The sequence below is a fragment of the Heptranchias perlo genome, chromosome 3 (genome assembly GCF_035084215.1).
Source record: "Heptranchias perlo isolate sHepPer1 chromosome 3, sHepPer1.hap1, whole genome shotgun sequence".
Classification (NCBI taxonomy): domain Eukaryota; kingdom Metazoa; phylum Chordata; class Chondrichthyes; order Hexanchiformes; family Hexanchidae; genus Heptranchias; species Heptranchias perlo.
Genome location: NC_090327.1, coordinates 103,305,356 through 103,326,677, shown reverse-complemented (window position 1 = coordinate 103,326,677; position 21,322 = coordinate 103,305,356). Strand labels below are relative to the sequence as shown.

The 21,322-nt window shown below is 43.9% G+C and overlaps 1 protein-coding gene across 2 annotated transcripts in view; it reads right to left on the bottom strand.

The window, feature by feature from the left end:
* itprid1 (ITPR interacting domain containing 1) overlaps positions 1-12,261 on the bottom strand; it is a 145,063-nt gene extending 132,802 nt beyond the window's left edge. For both annotated transcript variants that reach the window (XM_067981380.1, XM_067981381.1), the window contains exons 1-2: positions 11,931-12,261; positions 5,527-5,736 (exon numbers count right to left, since the gene is read on the bottom strand). In XM_067981380.1, coding sequence (XP_067837481.1) covers positions 5,527-5,683 — 157 coding nt within the window. In that variant the 5' untranslated portion in view covers positions 5,684-5,736; positions 11,931-12,261. The remainder of the gene's footprint in view (positions 1-5,526; positions 5,737-11,930) is intronic.
* Positions 12,262-21,322: the final 9,061 nt, after the last annotated feature.

Below are 21,322 nucleotides of genomic sequence, written 5' to 3'. Positions count from 1 at the left end.
GTATCACTTCACATTTTTCTGCGTTAAATTTCATCTGCCACGTGTCCACCCATTCCACCATCCTGTCTATATCCTGTTGAAGTCTATTACTATCCTCCTCAGTGTTTCCAAGTTTTGTATCACCTGCTAATTTTGAAACAGTGCCATGTACACCCAAGTCCAAGTCATTAATATATATCTCAAGAAAAGCAGTGGTCCTAGTACCGACCCCTGGGGGTACATATACCCCCAGATCTCTTTGCTTCCTGTTACTTAGCCAATTTTGTATCCATGCTGCTACTGCCCCCTTTATTCCATGGGCTGCAATCTTGATGACAAGCCTATTATGTGGCACTTTATCAAACGCCTTTTGAAAGTCCATATACACTAAATCAACCGCATTGCCCTCATCTACCCTCTTTGTTACCTCATCAAAAAACTCTATCAGGTTAGTTAAACACGATTTAGCTTTAACAAATCTGTGCTGGCTTTCTCTAATCAATCAATCCACACTTGTCCAAGTGACTGCTAATTCTGTCCTGGATTATCGTTTCTAAAAGTTTCCTCACCACTGAGGTTAAACTGACTGGTCTATAGTTGCTGGGTTCATCCTTACACCCTATTTTGAACAAGGGTTTAACATTTGCAATTCTCCAGTCCTCTGGCACCACTCCCATATCTACGGATGTTTGGAAGATTATGGCCAGTACCTCCGCAATTTCCAATCTTACTTCCCTCAGCAACCTAGGGTGCATCCCATCCGGACCAGGTGACTTATCTACTTTAAGTACTGCTAGTCTTTCTAATACCTCCTCTATCAATTTTTTGCCCATCCAGTATCTCAACTACATCTTCCTTTACTGAGACTCTGGCAGCATCTTCTCCCTTGATAAAGACAGCTGCAAAGAATTCATTTAATTCCTCGGCCATGACCTCTGCCTCCATGAGTAGATCTCCTTTTTGGTCCCTAATTGGCTCCACCCCTCCTCTTACTACCCGTTTACTATTTATAAACCTATGGAAGACTTTTGGATTCCTTTTTATGTTAGCCGCCATTTATTCTCATACTCTCTCTTTGCCCCTCTTATTTCATTTTCACTTCCCTTCTGAACTTTCTATATTCAACCTGGTTCTCACTTGTGTTATCAACCTGATATCTGTCATACACCCCTTTTTTCTGCTTCATCTTACTCTATCTCTTTTGTCATCCAGGGAGCTTTGGTTGCCCTATCTTTCTCCCTCATGGGAATGTACCTAGGCTATACCTGAACCATCTCCTCTTTTAAGGCCACCCACTGTCCAATTACAGATTTGCCTGCCAATCACCTGGGCCAGATCTGTTCACATCCCACTGAAATTGGCCCTCCTCCAATTGAGTATTTTTACTTTAGAGTGATCCATGTCCTTTTCCATAGCTATCCTAAACATTATGACACAATGATCGCTGTTCCCTAAATGTTGCCCCACTGACACTTGCTCCACCTGGCCCGCCTCATTCCCCAGAACCAAGTCCAGCAATGCCTCCTTCCTCGTTGGGCCGGAAATGTACTGGTCAAGAAAGATCTCCTGAACACACTTCAAAAATTCCTCCCCCTCTTTGCCCCTTATATTATTATTATCCCAGTCTATATTAGGATAGTTGAAGTCCCCCATTATCACAACTCTATAGCTTTTGCACCTCTCTAATTTCACTGCAAATTTGCTTCTCTATCTCCTTCCCACTAGTTGGTGGCCTATAGAATACACCCAGTAGTGTAATGGCACCTCTATTGTTTAACTCTAACCAAGTAGATTCTGTCTTTGACCCCTCCAGGACATCCTCTCTCTCCAGCACTGCAATATTCTCCTTAATCAATACTGCCACTCCCCTTCCTTTCTTCCCTTCCCTATCTTTCCTGAACACCTTGTATCCAGGAATATTTAGGACCCAATCCTGCCCATTTTTGTGCCAGGTCTCCATTATCGCCAAAACATCATAATTCCCAGGTGGCTAATTGTGCCTGCAACTCTCCAACCTTTATTAACACACTTTGTGCGTTTACACACATGCACTGTAAACTTATCTTAGACTTTCTTGTACTCTCTCTTAGTTCTTGCTCTAGTGCTACCTCTCTCTCCCAATCCTTTGTGCACCTTGTTTCTCCTTTCCATTGCTACATCCTGGTGCCCATCCCCCTGTCAGATAAGTTTAAACCCCCCCCCCCACCACAGTACTAGCAAACCACCCCGCGAGGACATTGGTCCCAGCTCTGTTGAGGTGCAACCCATCCGGCCTATACAGGTCCCTCCTCCCCCAGAACTGGTCCCAATGCCCCAGGAATCTAAAGGCCTCCCTCCTGCACCATCTCTCCAGCCACGCATTCATCTGCTCTATCCTCCTATTTCTATACTCACTAACATGTGGCACTGGATGTAATCCAGAGATTACTACCTTTGAGGTCCTGCTTCTTAATCTCTTTCCTAACTCCTTAAAATCATCCTGCAGGACCTCATCCCTCTTTCTACCCGTGTCGTTGGTACCGATATGGACCACACCCTCTGGCTGTTCACCCTCCCCCTGCAGAATGTTCTGCAGCAGCTCAGAGACATCCTTGATCCTGGCACCTGGGAGGCAACATATCATCCTGGAATCATGTCAAGGGCCACAGAAACGCCTGTTTGTTCCTTTAACTATGGAATCCCCTACCACTATTGCTCTCCTGACCTCTCTCCTCCCCCCACTATACAGCTGAGTTATTCAGAAATGAATACTGGTTGGAGTGTGAGATGCCCTCAGGGGACTCCTGCACTACCTGCCTGGTTCTCCATGTCTGTCTGGCGGTCACCCAGTCCCTCTCTGCCTGCACTCTCTTAAGCTGTGGGTTGACCACCTCCTGACACATGCTATCCACGAAGCGTCCTGGAGTTTCCACATGGTACAGGATGTGCATTCGATGGGTCTGAGGTTCCCTGCCATGCCTCGATTTATTATATTATTAACTAAACTTAATAAAAATAAATTTTAAGACTTAAAAAACACTCACCAGAAAAAAAAAACTCACCAGCTACTCACCAATTAGCTCCTTCCCTTGTCACTTTAGGTGTTTTTTCACCACTCTCCCACGGTCCGCGCTCTCCTCTGTCACTCCTTTTATCGCTGATCCCGCGCTCCTCTCTCTCTCTCCTCCTTTTATCGCCGATCCCATGCTCTGCTCTTCCTCTCGCTCTTTCTTTTAATCGCTGATCCTGTGTTCCGCAGAGTATTGTGTCCAATTCTGGACACCGCACTTTAGGAAGGATGTGAAGGCCTTCGAGAGGGTGCAGAAAAGATTTACTGGAATGGTTCCAGGGATGAGGGACTTCTGTTACGTGGATAGACTGGAGAAGCTGGGGTTGTTCTCCTTAGAGCAGAGAAGGTTGCAAGGAGAATTCTTAGAAGTGTTCAAAATCATAAAAGGTTTAGATAAAGTAAATAAAGAGAAACTGTTCCCATTGGCAGAAGGCTCAAGAACCAGAGGACACAGATTTAAGGTGATCGGCAAAAGAACCAAAAGCAACATGAGAAAAAAAACTTCTTTCCTCTGCAAGTAGTTATGATCTGGAATGCGCTGCCTGAAAGGGTGGTGGAAGCAAGTTCAATCATGTCTTTCAAAAAGGAATTGGATCAATACTTGAAGGGAAGAAATTTGCAGGGCTATGGGGACTAACTGCCTTGCTCTTCCAAAGAGCCGGCACAGGCTCGTTGGGTTGAATGACCTCCTTCTGTGCTATAACCATTCTATGATTCCGTGATTCTATGTGCATACAATGAGCTGCTCCTCGAGGGAGATCATTGTCTACTGGTAGAGGGGATATAACTAAACTTTGACTTTAAAGACTTTCCTGGTCTTCAGGAGCTTCTCATTATAGTTTGGCTGTTTACGTTGTACACTTAAATGAAGAGAGTTATGACAAATGGATCATAAGTTATGAGGTTAAGATAAGGGGAGAGTGTTGGATAATATTCTTAAGTGAATGTCAGAGACCAAGTTGGAAAGGATTAATCAGGGATACTGCAACAGGCCTGATTGATTCTCCGAAATGACTTGTGGTGTAATATTGCTGTGTTCATGTTTTAATTGTGACCATTAACTTCTCATCTAGGTTGAAACCATAATATTTTGAAATAGCTAATGAATTTCTGAGATGTTTGGAATGGGGACTGTGGAAACAAATCAGATGGTTTCAGTGCCAACTTCCTCCAGGTAGTATGAGTAATATTTCTGAGTGAATTGGCAACTATACCCAACAGTCTGTTTGTCCTGCCTTCAGTGGCCCTCGCGAGAGCTTGGAACTCTGAATGAGTGAAGTTGTGCATTCTTTACCTCCGGCTTGGTATCGTGCCCTGCTGCCCTCTGGGCAAAGACTGCACTTGAATATTCATATTTCTGTCTAAATATAATGAAAATATTGGTGAGAAATGCAATGAAGTAATTTGAAAGAGAAATGAAAGTCAAGCAGTGTTCCTGCCTTACCTCTTGTTCTGCTGAATAGTGGGGTTTGAACAGTGCAATTAAAAGGCTGCAGAGAAGTTTCCTGCCCGTTGCACTGGTTTTACGCCTGTTTTACACCAATACTCGTACTAATGGACAGGAAACTTCCATGTATTTCCCTCTAAAGGCCAGTGGCGGACGTAACACTTTTTTGAAAGATGCACCAGCAGTTTAAAATCACACTGAGGAAATACTGGGCCATTGTTTCTTTAACTTTTTAAATCCTGGATTAAGCATTTTAAAATTCTGCTCCCAATTAAAGCCATCAATCTTGATATTGATCTTTTTGTTCCGAGTCACCTTGTGATTCAAAATAGGATGAAAATGGAAATTTTTTCAACTGCCCCCTCTCTTCTGAAGTCATTAACTGATGATGCCATACCGTTCCATAGGCACTAGCAGCCCTCAAGTCCCCCAGTGGCCCAATTCTGCCTTCAACCCACACACGCTCATACAGACTTCTCAGTGAGGGGTCATTTGCAGCAATCATGAGCAGAACATTGAGCTGATTTTTTTTTTCTCTTTTCCATCGCTGGAACATCAACAGCTGCCTTCTGACACTCACAGTTGAGACTCACACCTGAAGACTGGCCATTTGGGCAAGTTGAGTAGTGTCCATTGAACTGTACCCTGGAATACGTCATCTCCTTCAGGAGAAGAGGGGAGGGGAGAAAACAGCATGGAGGGGAGGGACAAAAAACAACTTCGATCTGCGAGATACCCTTTGGGAATCAGGGAGTATATATACAAGCCTTTCCCTCAGAAGGTTGAATGGTTGGAGAAGAGTTTATGATGGACTGATGGAAGTTTATTTTCTCATTTTATGTTTTTGTACATTCTTAGAACTAAGCAAGCTGTGGCAAACTGACCTGCCAAATGAGAATTTTTAATTAAATTGCAAAAATACTCATCTAAGCACCGCATTTCTTCGCAAGCTCATTTTTGCATGTCCGAGAATTCAGCTGCATATTAATTACAGGAGCATTATATTTAGAATTCACTGTCATTATTAACTCGTAAACCATAGACTCCTTACCATTCTTTGTCTGAAGGGTGGGAGAGGGATGATCCCCTGCTCCTCCTGATGAGTTTCCTTCCACGGCCGTCCATGCCTCCTTCACTGATGCTAGATTCACTCTCTTTGCCTTGTCTGGGTTGCTGAGTGCAGGTGGGTGAACTGAGATTGAAGCCATTTTCCTGATAGCTTGGAATCTTCCAGCAACATGTAGATCATTGATGAGAACAACTGCAAAATAATTTACGAAGGATTTATTTCCTCTTTAGCAACTACCATCAGAAAGCAGCCCAAAATCCAGTCTCAGGGTAATTGTGTGATGATCTCAACCCAGATGCTGGATTACATCTTCAATCTGCTCAGATATTTACACTAACACCTTGGAAAAATGTTTGCCATACTTGTAAGGGCCAGTTTTTAAAAAAATCCCACTCCTGGAAGCCTTGCCCCCTTCCACCTCCACCCAGGAGCAGATTTTAGGAGATCACAGGTGTGGTTCTCATGGACAGAAAATCATGGGGCGTTGTCTGTGATTTCCTACCCCTCCCTAAGTGCAAATCAGTCCTTTGGTCTTCAGACAAGATAAGAGCCAAAAATCCTAAAGGTCATTTGAAACATAGCGATATGGCCTGTCAGTGACACATTGATACATTTCAACATAGATTATACCATCGCAATGTGTGTCTATAAACAAATGAGAAAAGGTTTTCTGAACACATGAAGTTGATGTATTTTTTTTCTTAATCTTAAGTACTAAGTGCAGTTAGTGAGTTCAATGGCAGGTACCATTGCTGTGTTTTATACATATATTCTGTATTAGGCTGCATTCATTCTCCATCTCTAGTTGACGTGAGAAGGTGGTGGACCTTCTTCTTGAACCATTACATTCAAGTATTATTTGTGCAATGAGTCTTGCTAGACTACTGTTAAGGGTTGGATTTCCCTCTGGATTGGACTGATGGTGGAGCAGGGCTTCTGCCTGCTCCTCTAACCCGACCCATTTTTTTGGATTGGAGTTACTTCGGCATGTAGGGTGGAGTCAAAACCGTCAAGAGGGAGTCCACTGCTACAACAGTGGGAGATTGGGCTTTATTACAGTGGGAATGCCACTGCAGTGAGTGCTGAGGCAGCAGGTGAGTAGGGAGTGTTGGAGTGCAGCTCTTTTGCTGCTGACTATTGCAGCTGACTGCTGGGAAGAGGATGAGTATTCTCTCAGAGCAAGGAAGTAGGACTAATTGGATAGCTCTTTTAAAGATCTGGCCTGATGGACCGAATGGTCTCCTTCTGTGCTGTATGGTTCTATGATTAAGGGTGGTTTATGTTAATTAATTTAACAGCTCTGGTAAATAAAGATATTTCATACAAACGTATTAAGGTTTCGATCCGTTAATATTCATACTGCGTAATCTCAAAACCTGTATCCTCACTCCCATAAAGGTCAACTCTGTGATCCAATCACCACTTCTGGCATAGCCTTTATGAGGAAAATCTTCCAAATGGACCATCTTTTGGTACAAGCACTTAAGGAAGTCGTATTAAACTACTGCCAGCGTTATTTTAAGGGAGCTAGGCACTTAGAGGTTTTCCTCAACATCCTACAGAGTCTTGTAGTTCACCCTGCAGGGTTGAAATTCCTGGGGTCAGGGTGGGGGCAGGTAGAGAGAGGGCACTTCTCCCACCGATGGGCCAGAATTTAGGGCTGGTACCCAGATATGCAGGTATCTGCCTCGTGCAAAATGTGTTGTAAATTTCGGCCAGGTGAGGGGAGTGGGTGAATCCTCTGTGGGCCACATCTGGGGGAAGTGTCCAGACTTCTCTGGGAATTCTTATACTTATACTTCCATTAGGCTCTTGCCAGCTGAGAGCCCCAAAAGGCCCCAAAACCTACCAAGTGAAAGGTAAAAGATCCTGGACAGGATCGAGTACTTTCTCACTCACAGCCCTTAACTACCATAAGATCTGAAGAAGATATCCAAGTTGATCTTCAGCTCAGGATGTGCCTCTGGGGTCCCCGGACAGAGCAGCTTTGGGCCCCTCTCATTTCTGCTGGCAGATCGGGATGGCCCGCTCCAAATGTACCTTTACAGGTATAAATGCAATCAGTCTCTGTCACCATTGGGTAATATATGTGATTATGCTACTGACCCCTTCCCTGCAACTTGGACAGGGTCTGCATCCATCTCCATGGGCAGCCATGACTTCTGCTCTGCGACCTGATTCTGACAGAGACCGACTCCCAAATTTCTGGGCTTTTATATCCACATTTTCCTAAACCTTGACAACAGCATCAGCCACAAACTCAAACTTTACAGCATACTTATTTTACTGCTAGTTTACTCCTGGTGGCTAAAACTAATTAACCACACCTCATCCAACTACACACAGTCACACACACACATGCACTCACACTCAGGGCTCGAATTTAGCAGGCCTGCGGGTTCCCAGCGGGTGGTCCTCCGGGAGCGTCGAAAACGCGAACGGCGAAATTAGTGGGTTGCCCACGCGATCGTAGCAGGCAACACACTAATAGGATCCAATTACCTGCTCCTCCGGGGTCCACGGCGCTGGCCTGCGCGTCGGGCGGGCTGCGCATGCGCAGTACGATCTGTCAGCTGGAGGCTCTCTAGTTAAAGGGGCAGTCCTCCACTGACAGATGCTGCAACCAATGGGACAAATTGCAGCATGGAGCAGCCCAGGGGGAAGGCTGCTCCCAGTTTAATGATGCCTCACCCCAGGTATCATCAGATGGGGTGAGGAGGAGGGGGAGGACACAGATCTTCCCCCCGGCGGGCGGGAGGAAGCGGCCTGCCTCTGCCACCAAGAAGGCCTGGCTCGAGGTGGCAGAGGGGGTCACCTGCGCCACCAACATATCGCCCACCTGCATACAGTGCAGGAGGCGCTGCAATGACCGCAGTAGGTCAGCCACAGTGAGAACACGAAGTCTTTCCCCTACACTCCGTCTGCCACAACACTGCCCCCACCCCAAATCTCCTTCGGCACCGCCAACACTATTCTGTCACATCACCCTTCATGCCCACTCACACCCCATCCTCATCTTACCTCCACCTACTCACCTCGCCAGTACTCATCCTGCCACTAACACGCGACCCAATCCTCATACAATCTCATGGCTCCATCCCATACTCACCCTCTCGTGCATCTCCCTCACGGCCAGCCTCACTCAACCTGCCACCACCTGTGCTGCAGCCACAGGGCATGCATCACATATGTGCAGTAGGCAGGGTAAGGCAAACGTCTCGTCAGCATGAAGGGGGTGCACAAGGGTGTCTGAGGGTTTGTCATGGGTGTTACCCATATTGAATTTCAGAGCCACAAACAGCACACATTATATTGACACCACCACTGCCATGTCTCCGCGAATCCTGTCCATTGTGTCCAATAATGCCCGCTCCTGGGTATCACTATGAGGACCCACCACTGATGCCACCCATCGTGTTACTGCAGAGTAGGTGCAGGTGTATTTGCAGGGCTCGTCCGCGCAGACAACTGAGAGACATCGGCGGTGTTGCCGGCTGCACCCTGGAAGGATGCGGAGGAGAAGGTGTGGAGGACAGTGGTGACTTTGCCAGCGACAGGTAAGCAGTTGGTGCTGGGGCCAGCCAGGAGCAGCTCGGCATGAAAGAGGCTGCAGATCTCCACGACTACATGTCGAGCGAATCTGCGCCTCCCTGTGCACTGCTGCTGGGAGAGGTCCGGGGAGCTGCGCCTCGGTCTGTGGACCCTGTGGCGAGGGTAGTGCCCTCTGCGACGCATCTCTCTCTGCGGTAGCCCTCCCTCCTGCTGTGCAGGTGGGCGTGCAACCACACCGTGTTGGGGGGATCCACGTCTCTGCGGCGGACGGCGTGGACTGCGAGGCTGCTGGTGGTGGTCATGCTCTTCGTCCTCCGAGGGTGTCCACACACCACCCAACTGGCAGGTGTTGGTCTGAGGGGTTGTGCAGGGTAGGTGTGTGGGTCCTCGGACTGGGGCTGCGGTTTCGTGTCGGTCTGTCCTCTGGCTTGGCCGGGGGGTGGTGGGGGGCAGGGGTTGCCCTATGTGACGCGGTGGCCTCCTGCGTGGGTGAGGGCTGTCCCCCGTGGAGCGCACCTTGGCACCTGCCACAGGCTGCTGGCTGCAACACGCCTGGTTTGAAGGGTCCTGTTTCCCCCAGTGTGGGAAACTGACTGCTTTAAACGTAAAATCCCACACTTCCTCTTTTGACAGCTGCTTCAGCTCATTAACTGACCACAACGAGCAAGTTAAGTACTCTCAAGTGGAACCCCGCTGGCTTTAATTGCCTGCGGGATTCCCACCAGCGGGGCTTGCGCGCGCAGCCCCGCACGTCAGCGCGGTACCCGGAAGTGGCCGGGATTTCGTCCGAATCCGGTCACGTGATCGGAGATCGGGATTTTCGGGGCCCCCCCGCTGGAAACCCGCAGGTAACCCGACCCTAAAATCGAGCCCTCAGTCTCTTTTACACACACAGACCTCTCTCCCCAAGACAGGAATAATAACAGAGAGAATTGAGACATTTGATTTTAGGAATGTGAGACTATAACACATTATCTGAAGGTACAATGTACCTTAAAGGAATAAGTGTTTAGTTACTTAATGGATGTGGAGATTAGAGCCACTGATAAATAATGGTGGCCAGTTAATAACAAATATTTACTCAATGGGTGTTGATTTGTTCTGTGTTGTTGACATTAACAGGTGATAGAAAATGATGGGTGGTGCTCATTTCCTATGTATTGATTGCCATACAGTTTCTAAATTTGTCCCCTTGATAGCAGAGGGCAAAATATCATCTGACAACCAAGCATGAAAATACCAGAATAACCTGGGGAACTGTGAATTCTCTCTCCATTTTCTTTGGTTCCTTCTAATGGAACTCAGTGTAGAAATGACTTGAGCCTACTGTTGAGTAGATATCGCCTACACCTCAATAAATTGGTCGGCCATATGTTGGATTGTGAATTGCCCACACTATCAGTAAACTGTATTGTTTGTTCTCACACTGCAGTCCATTTGAACCAGAGGATAGGGTTATGCTGAACATATATTACCCAATGGTGACAGAGACTGATTGCATTTATACCAGAGAACTGCTTCCCTTTGGGGTAGATTTGTGGAATCACTCTGCAATGTAAATGCTATGGAAACTGTCCCATTTACATTGCAAGGAGATTTCACAGCACTGGCAGCAATAGATAACATTCAAACTGCACAGGTGAGGTTAAGAAATATGGCTTCAGGTCAAACATGGGCAAGGAAACCACCTGCTGATTGCCACTTACCGCCCTCCCTCAGCTGATGAATCAATACTCTTCCACGTTGAACACCACTTGAAGGAAGCACTAAGGGTAGCAAGGGCACAGAATGTGCGACTTCAATGTCCATCACCAAGAGTGGCTCAGCACTGACTGAACTGGCTGAGACCTGAAGGACATAGTTGCCAGACTTGGCTTGCAACAGGTGATGAGAACCAACACAAGGGAATAACCTACTTGATCTCGTCCTCACCAATCTATCTGCTGCAGATATGTCTGTCCATAACAGCACTGGTAGGAGGGGCCACCCGTCTTCACACTGAGGACACCCTCCATCGTGTCGTGTGGCACTACTACCGTGCTAAGTGGGATGGATTAAAAACAGATCTAGCAGATTAAAACCATAGACTCACACTGTGGGACACTGCAGCAGCAAAACTGTATACCACTACAATCTGTAACCTCATGGCTCAGCATATCCCTCGCTCCTCCATCACCATCAAGCCAGATATCCAACCCTGATTCAATGAAGACTATAGAAGAGCATGCCAGAAGCAGCACCAGGCAAACCTGAAAATGAGGTACCTGGCGAAGCTACAACACAGGACAATACAATGCATGATAAACAGTGGAAGCAGCATGCTATAGACAGAGCTAAGTATTCCCACAACCAATGGATCAGGTCAAAGCCCTCCTCTATGGTGGCGGAGCCCAGCACGTGAGTGCAAAAGACAAGGCTGAAGTGTTTGCAACCATCTTCAGCCAGAAGTGTCGAGTGGATGATTCATCTCAGCCTCCTCCCAAGTTCCCCAACATCACAGAAGCCAGTCATCAGGCTATTCGATTCACTCCTTGTGATATCAAGAAATGGCTGAGTGCACTGGACATGGCAAAGGTTATGGGCCCCATCAACATCCCGGCTGTAGTACTGAAGACTTGTGCTCCAGAATTAGCCATGCCCCTAGCCAAGCAATTCCAGTGCAGCTACAACACTGGCATCTACTCGACAATGTGGAAAATTACCCAGGTATGTGTGGTCCACAAAAAGCAGGACAAATCCAACCCAGCCAATTGCCGCCCTATCAGAATACTGCTAATCATCAGCAAAATGGTAGGAGGAGTCATCAACAGAGCTACCAAGCGACAATTACTCACCAATAACCTGCTCACCGATGCTCAGTTTGGGTTCAGCTAGGATCACACGGCTGCAGACCTTATTATAGCCTTGGTTCAAACATGGACAAAAGAGCTGAATTCCACAGGTGAGGTGAGAGTGACTGCCCTTGACATCAAAGCAGCATTTGACCGAGTGTGGCACCAAGTAAAACTGAAGTCAATGGAGGTCAGGGGGAAAACTTCGATAAAGAGATGTCTTTGCCTCCCAGTGGGTCCCTGTAAAGTCCAAAATAATGGAACATTGTAATCCATGAGTGTTTTCTAGTGGTGTAGCCATTGCGGAGACATTAAAAGCACTTTATCCTTCCTCAGTTCTACTCTGGTAAGTCATTTGTGAAGAAATATAATATTTAGCAGTATTAGCTAAATAGTAACTATGTGCTAAATATAGACTGATTCATTTCAGTATGCGAGATGCCAGCACACAGTGCTTATTTGATACTTCCTCAAAAACCACAGAAATACAACTTTCCATTAGCAGCTTTGACTATAAAAAGGAACGCGATTAGGACTTCTCATATGACAGGTAAATTATTCCATGACAGATATTTAGTGAGCGTGCGGCTCTACTGAGAACGTGCTAAGTAGTTGGTGGATTTGATGAGCTCACTTCCTGCTCACAGTTGTTTTTCTTTGTAATTTGCATGTAGTTGCAGCTATTTTCTCCTGTATGAGCACTGAGCTATTCTTAGTGTCCCTGAATACACAAGGAATAAAAATTCTGGCCCAAGCTTTTAAACACTGAAGGACATTTCAGTTCTCAGAAACGGAAAAGCATACAAAGGAAATATCATTCCCATGAAAGCATGTTTTGAACAAGATAACAAATGTTCTTTTTATAACAGTTTGCACTTAGGTAGCGCCATTAATGTAGTGAAAAGTCCTCAGACGCTTCACAGATGGTATGGGAGCACCAAGCAGCAGCTGGGGAAAAGTTAGAGGAGGGGACTGAAAGCAGGGCTGACGAGTTAGGTTTTGAGGAGGCTTTTGAAAATGGGAAGCGAGGTAAAGAGGGGAAGGGGTTTAGGAAGAGAAGGACCATGGCTGAAGGTTCTGCAACCAATGGTGGAATGGGGGCAGACCACATCCTGAAGAGTGGAGGATACATGTTGGGACAAAGGGCTGGAGAAGATTCCAAAGGCAGGGATTTCTATACAAGGGGATGAGGATTTTAAAGTCAATGCGTTGAGGATGGAGAGCCAATGGAGGCATGCATCTTGGATGAAGTAGAGTTTAAGTAGGGAAGCCAGTGAGAAGAGCGTTGACCAAGTGAAGCCTGGCAAAGGGACTGGGGCAGCGGTAAGGGCAAACGCAGGCAACGTTACAGAGGTGAAAGTAAGGGTGATGCATATGGTATAAGATTTGAAGCACAGCTCAGGGTAAAGCAAGGTACCAAGTCTTATGGATATTATCAATATTACTGAAATTCTCAAAGGTTAAGAAACACAGCAAGCATTGTAAACTTACCTCAGCTGCGCATCTATTTGTAGGGATTGAGAGTTGGTTAATCCACTCCTGCTGACAACAGAGGTGTAACTATCTCTAATTTTTCTCTGCAGCTTCTTTTTTTGTTATCATGATACCAATAGAATAATCTTGTCAATCTGCTTCATGTCATAGGCTCCTTGTAATCTATTACAAAGTGGTTGATGGGCCTTACACTACTCCTAGTAGCGTCAGTTAAAGTATAAAATATATCCAGTTTAAAAAAAACTAATACAAAACACTTTAGGGTACATTTTGCAAGGCTGTATTCCACACATGGAACCTCACATTTATTTTTAATTCTTGGGTCATGGCGACACAAGACAGTGTTTATTGTGCATCCTATGTTGGCCTGAAGACATTAAGAGTAAGCCATAGTGTGGGACAGAGTCATATGTAGACCAAGCCAGGAAGGGGTGGCAGGTTCCCTTCCCTGAAAGATATTAGTGAACCAGTTGGGTTTTCACAACAATCCAGCACCTTTGATCATCATTTTTTTTTCTGGAGCCAGTATACAAATGACCAGATTTATTGAATTCAACTTCACAACTTGCCATAGTAGGATTTGAACTCATGACCTCCAAGTTGCTAGTCCAAGTACCATAACCAATAAGCAGGAGGTTAGCACACCACATTAGCATCAATGTTGATTCTCTAGTCATTACAATGAATCTGGCGTGCTGAGAATTGGATACTCTGACTTCCGTGCCTGATTCTCTGACCTGTGCTCCTATCAAGCTCCACACCTTGCCCTGCAAAGTTGAAGCCTTTGTTGAATTTCTTAGTTTTAGCTCCCTCCAGCTTTCTTCCTTTCTCTCCAAAAGGCACTTACATGCTGGAGTGTCACAGGTGCCAACCACTACCTTGTCCAAGTGGGTATTCTTCACCAACAACCCACACACACACAGGCAGTCTATTCAACTATGGACGAGGTACAACATCTGCACTCAATTCTAGCCTCAAACAACATTTATACATCTGCACATTCCAGAAGAAGCCAATGGATAATGTTCAGGAGTGGAAATCGTGGCTGATATTTCTCCTCCCTAATGCAGAGGTCAACTATAGAGTCCTTAATGCTGTCCCAGAAAGCCTAACATCTTTGTGTTTAATAAATCACACTGTGTCAAACTCTACCTGTGTGAGTTCAGTATCTGTTGTCATTCTGACCCCCAGGAAATGTTTTCTACCTCACTCTTGCCCTTCCATTAAATCTGACACTGTGCCTTGGTTCAATTGTCTTATAAGACCAGTGAGTTTGACATCTATTGTAGTTAAAGTTATGTAAACTCTTATTAATGATAAGACCATGGAGCATCTGGGTAGAAATAAAATCATAAAAATGATAGCTGATATGAGTTCATGAAGGAGGACTTACCAATCTAATTTACTGGTTTTCTTTGAGGGTGTGATAAAGCAGCTTAGAATCATCGAATCATAGAATCATACTGCACATAAGGAGGCCATTCGGCCCATCATGCCTGTGCCGGCTCTCTGGAAGAGCTACCAATTAGTCCCATTCCCCTGCTCTTTCCCCATAGCCCTGCAAATTCTACCTTTTTAAATATATATCCAATTCCCTTCTGAAAATTACTTTTGAATTTGCTTCCACCACCCTTTCAGGTAGTGCAATCCACATCACATCAACTCGCTGAGTGAAAACATTTCTCCTCATCTCCCACCTTTTTTTCCCCCAATTATCTTAAATCGGTGTCCTCTGGTTATCAACCCACCTGCCAGTGGGAACAGTTTCTCCCTATCTACGCTATAAAAATCCCTCATAATTTTGAGCACCTGTATTAAATTTCCTCTTAACCTTCCTTGCTCCAAGGAGAACAATCCGAGCTTCTCTAGTCTTTCCACATAACTGAATTCCTTCATCCCTGGTACCATTTTGGTAAATCTCCTCTGCACCCTCGACAAGGCCTTGACATCTTTTCTAAAATGTGGTGCCCAGAATTGGACACAATTCTCGAGCTGAAGTCTAACCAGAGATTTATAAAGGTTTACCATAACTTCCTTATTTTTGTACTCTGTTTATGAAGCCAATGATCCTATATGCCTTTTTAATAGCCTTCTCAAATTGTCCTGCCACCCTCAAAGATTTGTGTATGTTCCTCCACCCCCTTTAAAATGTTACCGTTTAATTTATATTGCCTCAACTCATTCTTCCTGCCAAAATGCATCACTTCGCACCTCTAATATCTTCATAAATGATCTGGAGTTGGGAGTCGCAAGCACAGTGGCTAAATTTGCAGATGATACAAAGCTGATGAAGGTGGTAGACAAAGCTGAACAGGGTATGTTACAGGACGATTTGAATACACTTGGAAATTGGGCAGACAGGTGGCAGATGAAATTAAATGTAGAGAAATGCAAAATGTTTCACGTGGGGACAAAAAAATCCAGGCAGGGCCTATTACATAAATGGAAAGAAAATAATGTGTATGGAAAACGAAAGCGATCTGGGGGTCCTGATTGGCAATAAATTGAAGCCATCACATTAATGCCCAGTGGCAATGAGTAAAACAAATCATGTGTTGGGATGTATTAAAAGGTCATTATTGAGCCAAAATAGTGAGGTAATCCTTCCAATTTATAAATCATTGGTGCGACCGCACTTGGAATACTGTGCACAATTTCGGTCACCGCAGTACAGAAAGAATATTGCAGCTATTGAAAGGATACAGAAGAGAGCAACCAAAATGATTGAGGGGATGGAGAGATTGGACCATAATGAACGATTACATAAGTTGGGGATTTTCTCACTTGAAAAGAGAATTGTAAACAATTTTACAACACCAAGTTATAGTCCAGCAATTTTATTTTAAATTCACAAGCTTTCGGAGGCTACCTCCTTCCTTAGGTGAACGATGTGTTCACCTGAGGAAGGAGGTAGCCTCCGAAAGCTTGTGAATTTAAAATAAAATTGCTGGACTATAACTTGGTGTTGTAAATCAACCCCAGTCCATCACCGGCATCTCCACATCTTGAAAAGAGAAGGTTGAGAGATGATATGATTGCTGTTTTTAGGATTCTAAAAAAGGACTAGATAATGTAGACCATGACAAGCTGTTTCACCATGTCCACAATAGTAGAACCAGAGGACACGGCCTGCCCTTGAAGGATGTTAAATTCAAAACTAATCGGCAGTAACATTATTTCAGTGAGCAAGTGGTAAATCTATGGAACAGGCTCTTTAGGGAGATGGTGGAAGCAGATAGTGTTGATTCATTCAAATGCAAATTAAATAATATTTTTGGATGCAGTATATGAGTAATTTGAGCCATGACATATGGTAAGTGTAGGATGCTTGGGAAGAACAGGTGACTTTGGATCTCTGGTTCCAAAAGCTCTCCACCACTGGAGGTTTTCCTTGCCTCATATCTGGGTTCGTCGCAGACTAATTGATAGAGATTGATTGCCATAATGAGTCAACAACTCCATTATCGTTGTATCATGCGACTACCAGGATGATAGAAGATGGACTACATGGACCATGGCCTTTTATCGTCTAGCAATTCCCGTTTCTACGGTTCTATCCTGATCTCATAAAAATTCGGCCAATTGTACCTTGATTAGAGCCAAATTTATCTCTGCTCATAACCTCCGTAAATCTGTTATCAAAACTTTATTAAAAAGACCTGTAATTGATACCTTCCTGCCTCTCCTCAGCAGCCACTTCTGCACCCCTAATACAACTGTCTTATCCCTGCCAGCTCTGACAGATTCACGGTTCTCTGAACTCCAATTAAACCTCTAGCCCCATTCCATTGTCCTTAAGAACTGTGCCCCCCTATCTTAAGCTGCTGCTTTAATCTATTTTACGCCATGTCTACCTTTTCTCCTCCTTCCAAATGTGTTCAGTTTCATCCTATCCCTTAGAAAAGTAATCCTTTTCTTTTCAACAACTAGCCATTGTGACAGTCAGCTGCTGTTTAAGTTGAGTTCAAATTAGCCTTAACACCACCTATGCTTAGTGTTGACATCTTTGAGGGAAGTAGCAACTGTGAGAGTTGGAGGACTCTCCACTCAGTTATTATTTTATCAATTGCTTCTGAAGTACTTGGGCAATAATCATAACTCGCAATGACCAACACCTGACCAATCACACTATCAAGGAGCATTGTAAACACAACTAGAAACTAAAACCAAAGTTGATTTTCTGTCTGAATCTGTAATTCCATTTAGTGGTAATTGTAATTATGGTTCCAGATTTTATTTTACGGCAATATTTTTGATCGTATTCTCCAAGGAAAGATTCTCTACAACAACAATAACAACTTACATTTATATAGCGCCTTTAACATAGTGAAACGTCCCACGCACGTGATAGAGGCATAAAGAAAAATTTGGACACTGAGCCAAACAAGGACACTTGGTCAAGAGGTCGGTTTTAATGAGGGTCTTAAAGGAAGAGGGGGGTGGGGGGTGGAGAAATGGAGAAATTTAGGGAGGGAATACCAGAGTGTGGGGATTAGACAGCTGAAGGCGGGCCGATGTAAAGGGGGATAAACAAGAGGCTGGAGCCAGAGGAATGGAGAGATCAGGGAGCAAAATGGGTAGCAGAGTTTTGGAGGAGCTGGAGCTTACGGAGAATAGAGATCGTCCAGAAGACCTTAGAAATAGTTGAATTTGTAAGTTACAAAGGCATGGATGAGGGTTTCAATGGTTGATGGACTGAGGGCAGGGGAGAGGTGGACTGTGTTATGATTCTCTAAACCAAGTATTGTGCTAGTTTTTTTTTGATCAGAGGTAGTTCAAATCTGAACTTTATAAATAAAAATTTGGAAAGTTTTTTTTACTTTAACTAATACTTATCTCACCTGTACATGTAAGCATTAAGCCTTGCTCAAGCACCTTTACATATCTTAGCTGGGTATTGCACAACAATGATTTGTGATGTAAATCATTTGAGCTGAACCTACTTTTATACAAAATCCAAAATAAAATCAAAGTGGTAACTAGTTTTGCTAGTATATGATTGGAAAGAAAAATTAAACCCGTCACACTGTGAAATGGAACATTTTCAAAATGTAGGCTACGAGTTACAACGAGTGATATTATCAAAGGAACTCTTGAGGGCTGATTCACTGATCGGATACTCCCGGTGAGGGCTGCTCACAGGCAGCCCATGTTGGGAAAATCGGCCCTGCAGCCCTTGATTTCTCGTGCATTTAATTCACTATCAATAGCAGGTTCTCTTCAGTTTAAAACATTCAGCTACTAGGCTTATTGATTGCCTGAGTGTTGCCCAGATACAAACAGATGGTAAAGGTGCCTGGGAAAGTTTGCAGAAGATTGGGAAGAAAACTTGGTCTCTCTTGCAACATTTGGGAAATTTAGAAATCTAATCAGGAAATTCAAGGCAACAGAGCAGTGTAGTGATTTGGGTAAAGATAAGCAGAGTGTGGCAAGAAGGGACAGAGAATTTACCAATAATAGAGCACCAACAAGGTCAAAGCAGGAAAAGATGGTAAAAAGTCGAAATTAAAGGCTCTTTATCTGAATGCATGGAGCATTCACAACAAGGTAGATGAATTATTTGCACAAGTAGAGATAAATGGGTTTGATCTAATAGCCATTACAGAGACTTGGTTGCAAAGTGACCAAGGTTGGGAACTAAATATTCCAAGGTACATGACGTTTAGAAAAGACAGGCAGAATGGAAAAGGAGGGGGTATAGCCCTAATAATAAAGGATCACATAAGGACAGTGGTGAGAAAGGATCTTGGCTCGGAAGATCAGGAAGTAGAATTAGTATAGGTGGAAATAAGAAATAACAAGGGGCAGAAAACACTGGTGGGAGTAGTTTATAGGCCCCCTAATAGTAGCTATACCATTGGACAGAGTATTAATCATGAAAGAATAGGAACTTGTAACAAAGGTAATGCAGTAATCATGGGGGACTTTAATCTTCATATAGACTGGGCAAATCAAATTGGCAAAGGTAGTTTGGAGGACGAGTTCATGGAATGCATTCCAAACAGTTTGCTAGAGCAATATGACATGGAACCAACCAGGGAACAGGCTATTTTAGATCTTGTATTATGTAATGAGACAGGTTTAATTAGTAATCCCACAGTAGGAGATCCTCTGGGGAAGAGTGATCATAAAATGAGAGAATTTCACATTAAGTTTGAGAGTGATGTACTTAAGTCTGAAACTAGAGTCTTAAACTTAAATAATGGCAATTGCATAGGTATGAGGGGTGAGTTGGCTAAGGTAGATTGGGAAACCAAATTAAAGGGTATGATGGTTGAAAAAGCAGAGGCAAACATTTAAAGAAATATTTCAATATTCTCAACAAATATACACTCCATTGAGAAATAAAAACTCCATGGGAAAAGTGATCCACCCGTGGCTAACTTAAGCAGTTAATAGTATTAGATTAAAAGAAGAGGCCTATAATGTTGCCAAGAAGAGTAGTAAGCCTAAGGATTGGTAGTTTTAGAAACCAGCAAAGGATCACCAAAAAATTGATAAAGAGAGAAAATGGAATATGAAAGTAAACTAGCAAGAAATATAAAAATGAATTGTAAGAGCTTCTACAAGTATGTAAAAAGGAAGAGAGTAGCAAAAGTAAACATTGGTCTCTTAAAGGCTGAGACAGGAGAAATTATAATGGGGAATCAGGAAATGGCAGATGCGTTAAACAAATATTTTGTATCTGTCTTCACAGTAGAAGCCAAAAAAAATTCCAGAAATAGAGGGGAACCAAGGATCTAATGAGAGTGAGGAATTTAAGTAATTAATATCAGTAGAGAAAAAGTACTTGAGAAACTAATGGGACTAAAAGCTGATAAATCCCCTGGACCTGATGGCCTATATCCTAGGGTTCTAACAGAGGTGGCTGCAGAGAGTGGATGCATTGGTTGTGATCTTCCAAAATTCCCTAGATTCTAGAACGGTCCCAACGGATTGGAAGGTAGCAAATGTAACACCGCTGTTCAAGAAAGGAGGTTGAGAGAAAACAGGGAACTACAAGCCAGTTTGACTGATGTTAGTCATTGGGAAAATGCTGGAATCCATCATTAAGGAATTGGTAACAGGGCACTTAGAAAATCATTAAATGATTAGGCAGAATCAACATTGTTTTATGAAAGGGAAATCATATTTGATAAACCTATTAGAGTTTTTTTGAGGATGTAACTAGCAGGGTAGATAAAGGGGAACCAATGGATGTTGTATATTTGGATTTTCTAAAGGCGTTCGATAAGGTGCCACATAAAAGGTTGTACACATAAGGGCTCATGGGGTTGGAGGTAATATATTAGCATGGATAGAGGATTGGTTAATGGACAGAAAGCAGAGAGTAGGAATAAACGGGTCATTTTCAGATTGGCTGTCTGTAACAAGTGGGGTGCCACAAGGATCGGTGCTCGGGCCTCAGCTATTTACTATCTACAGTAATGACTTAGATGAAGGGAGTGTAATGTATCCAAGTTTGCTGACGATACAAAGCTAGGCGAGAAAGTAAGCTGTGAGGAGGACGCAAAGAGACTGCAAAGGGTTATCGACAGGTTAAGTGAGTGGGCAAGAAGGTGGCAGATGGAGTATAATGTGGGGAAATGTGAGGTTATTCACTTTGGTAGGAAGAATAGAAAAACAGAATTTTTTTTAAATGGTGAGAAACTATTAAATGTTGGTGTTCAGAGAGATTTGGGTGTCCTCATACAAGAAACACAATAAGTTAGCATGCAGGTACAGCAAGCAATTAGGAAAGCAAATGGAATTTTGGCCTTTATTACAAGGGGGTTGGAGTACAAAAGTAACGACATCTTACTACAATTGTACAGGGCTTTGGTGAGATCTCACTTGGAGTACTGTGCACAGTTTTGGTCTCCTTATCTAAGGAAGGATATACTTGCCTTAGAGGCGGTGCA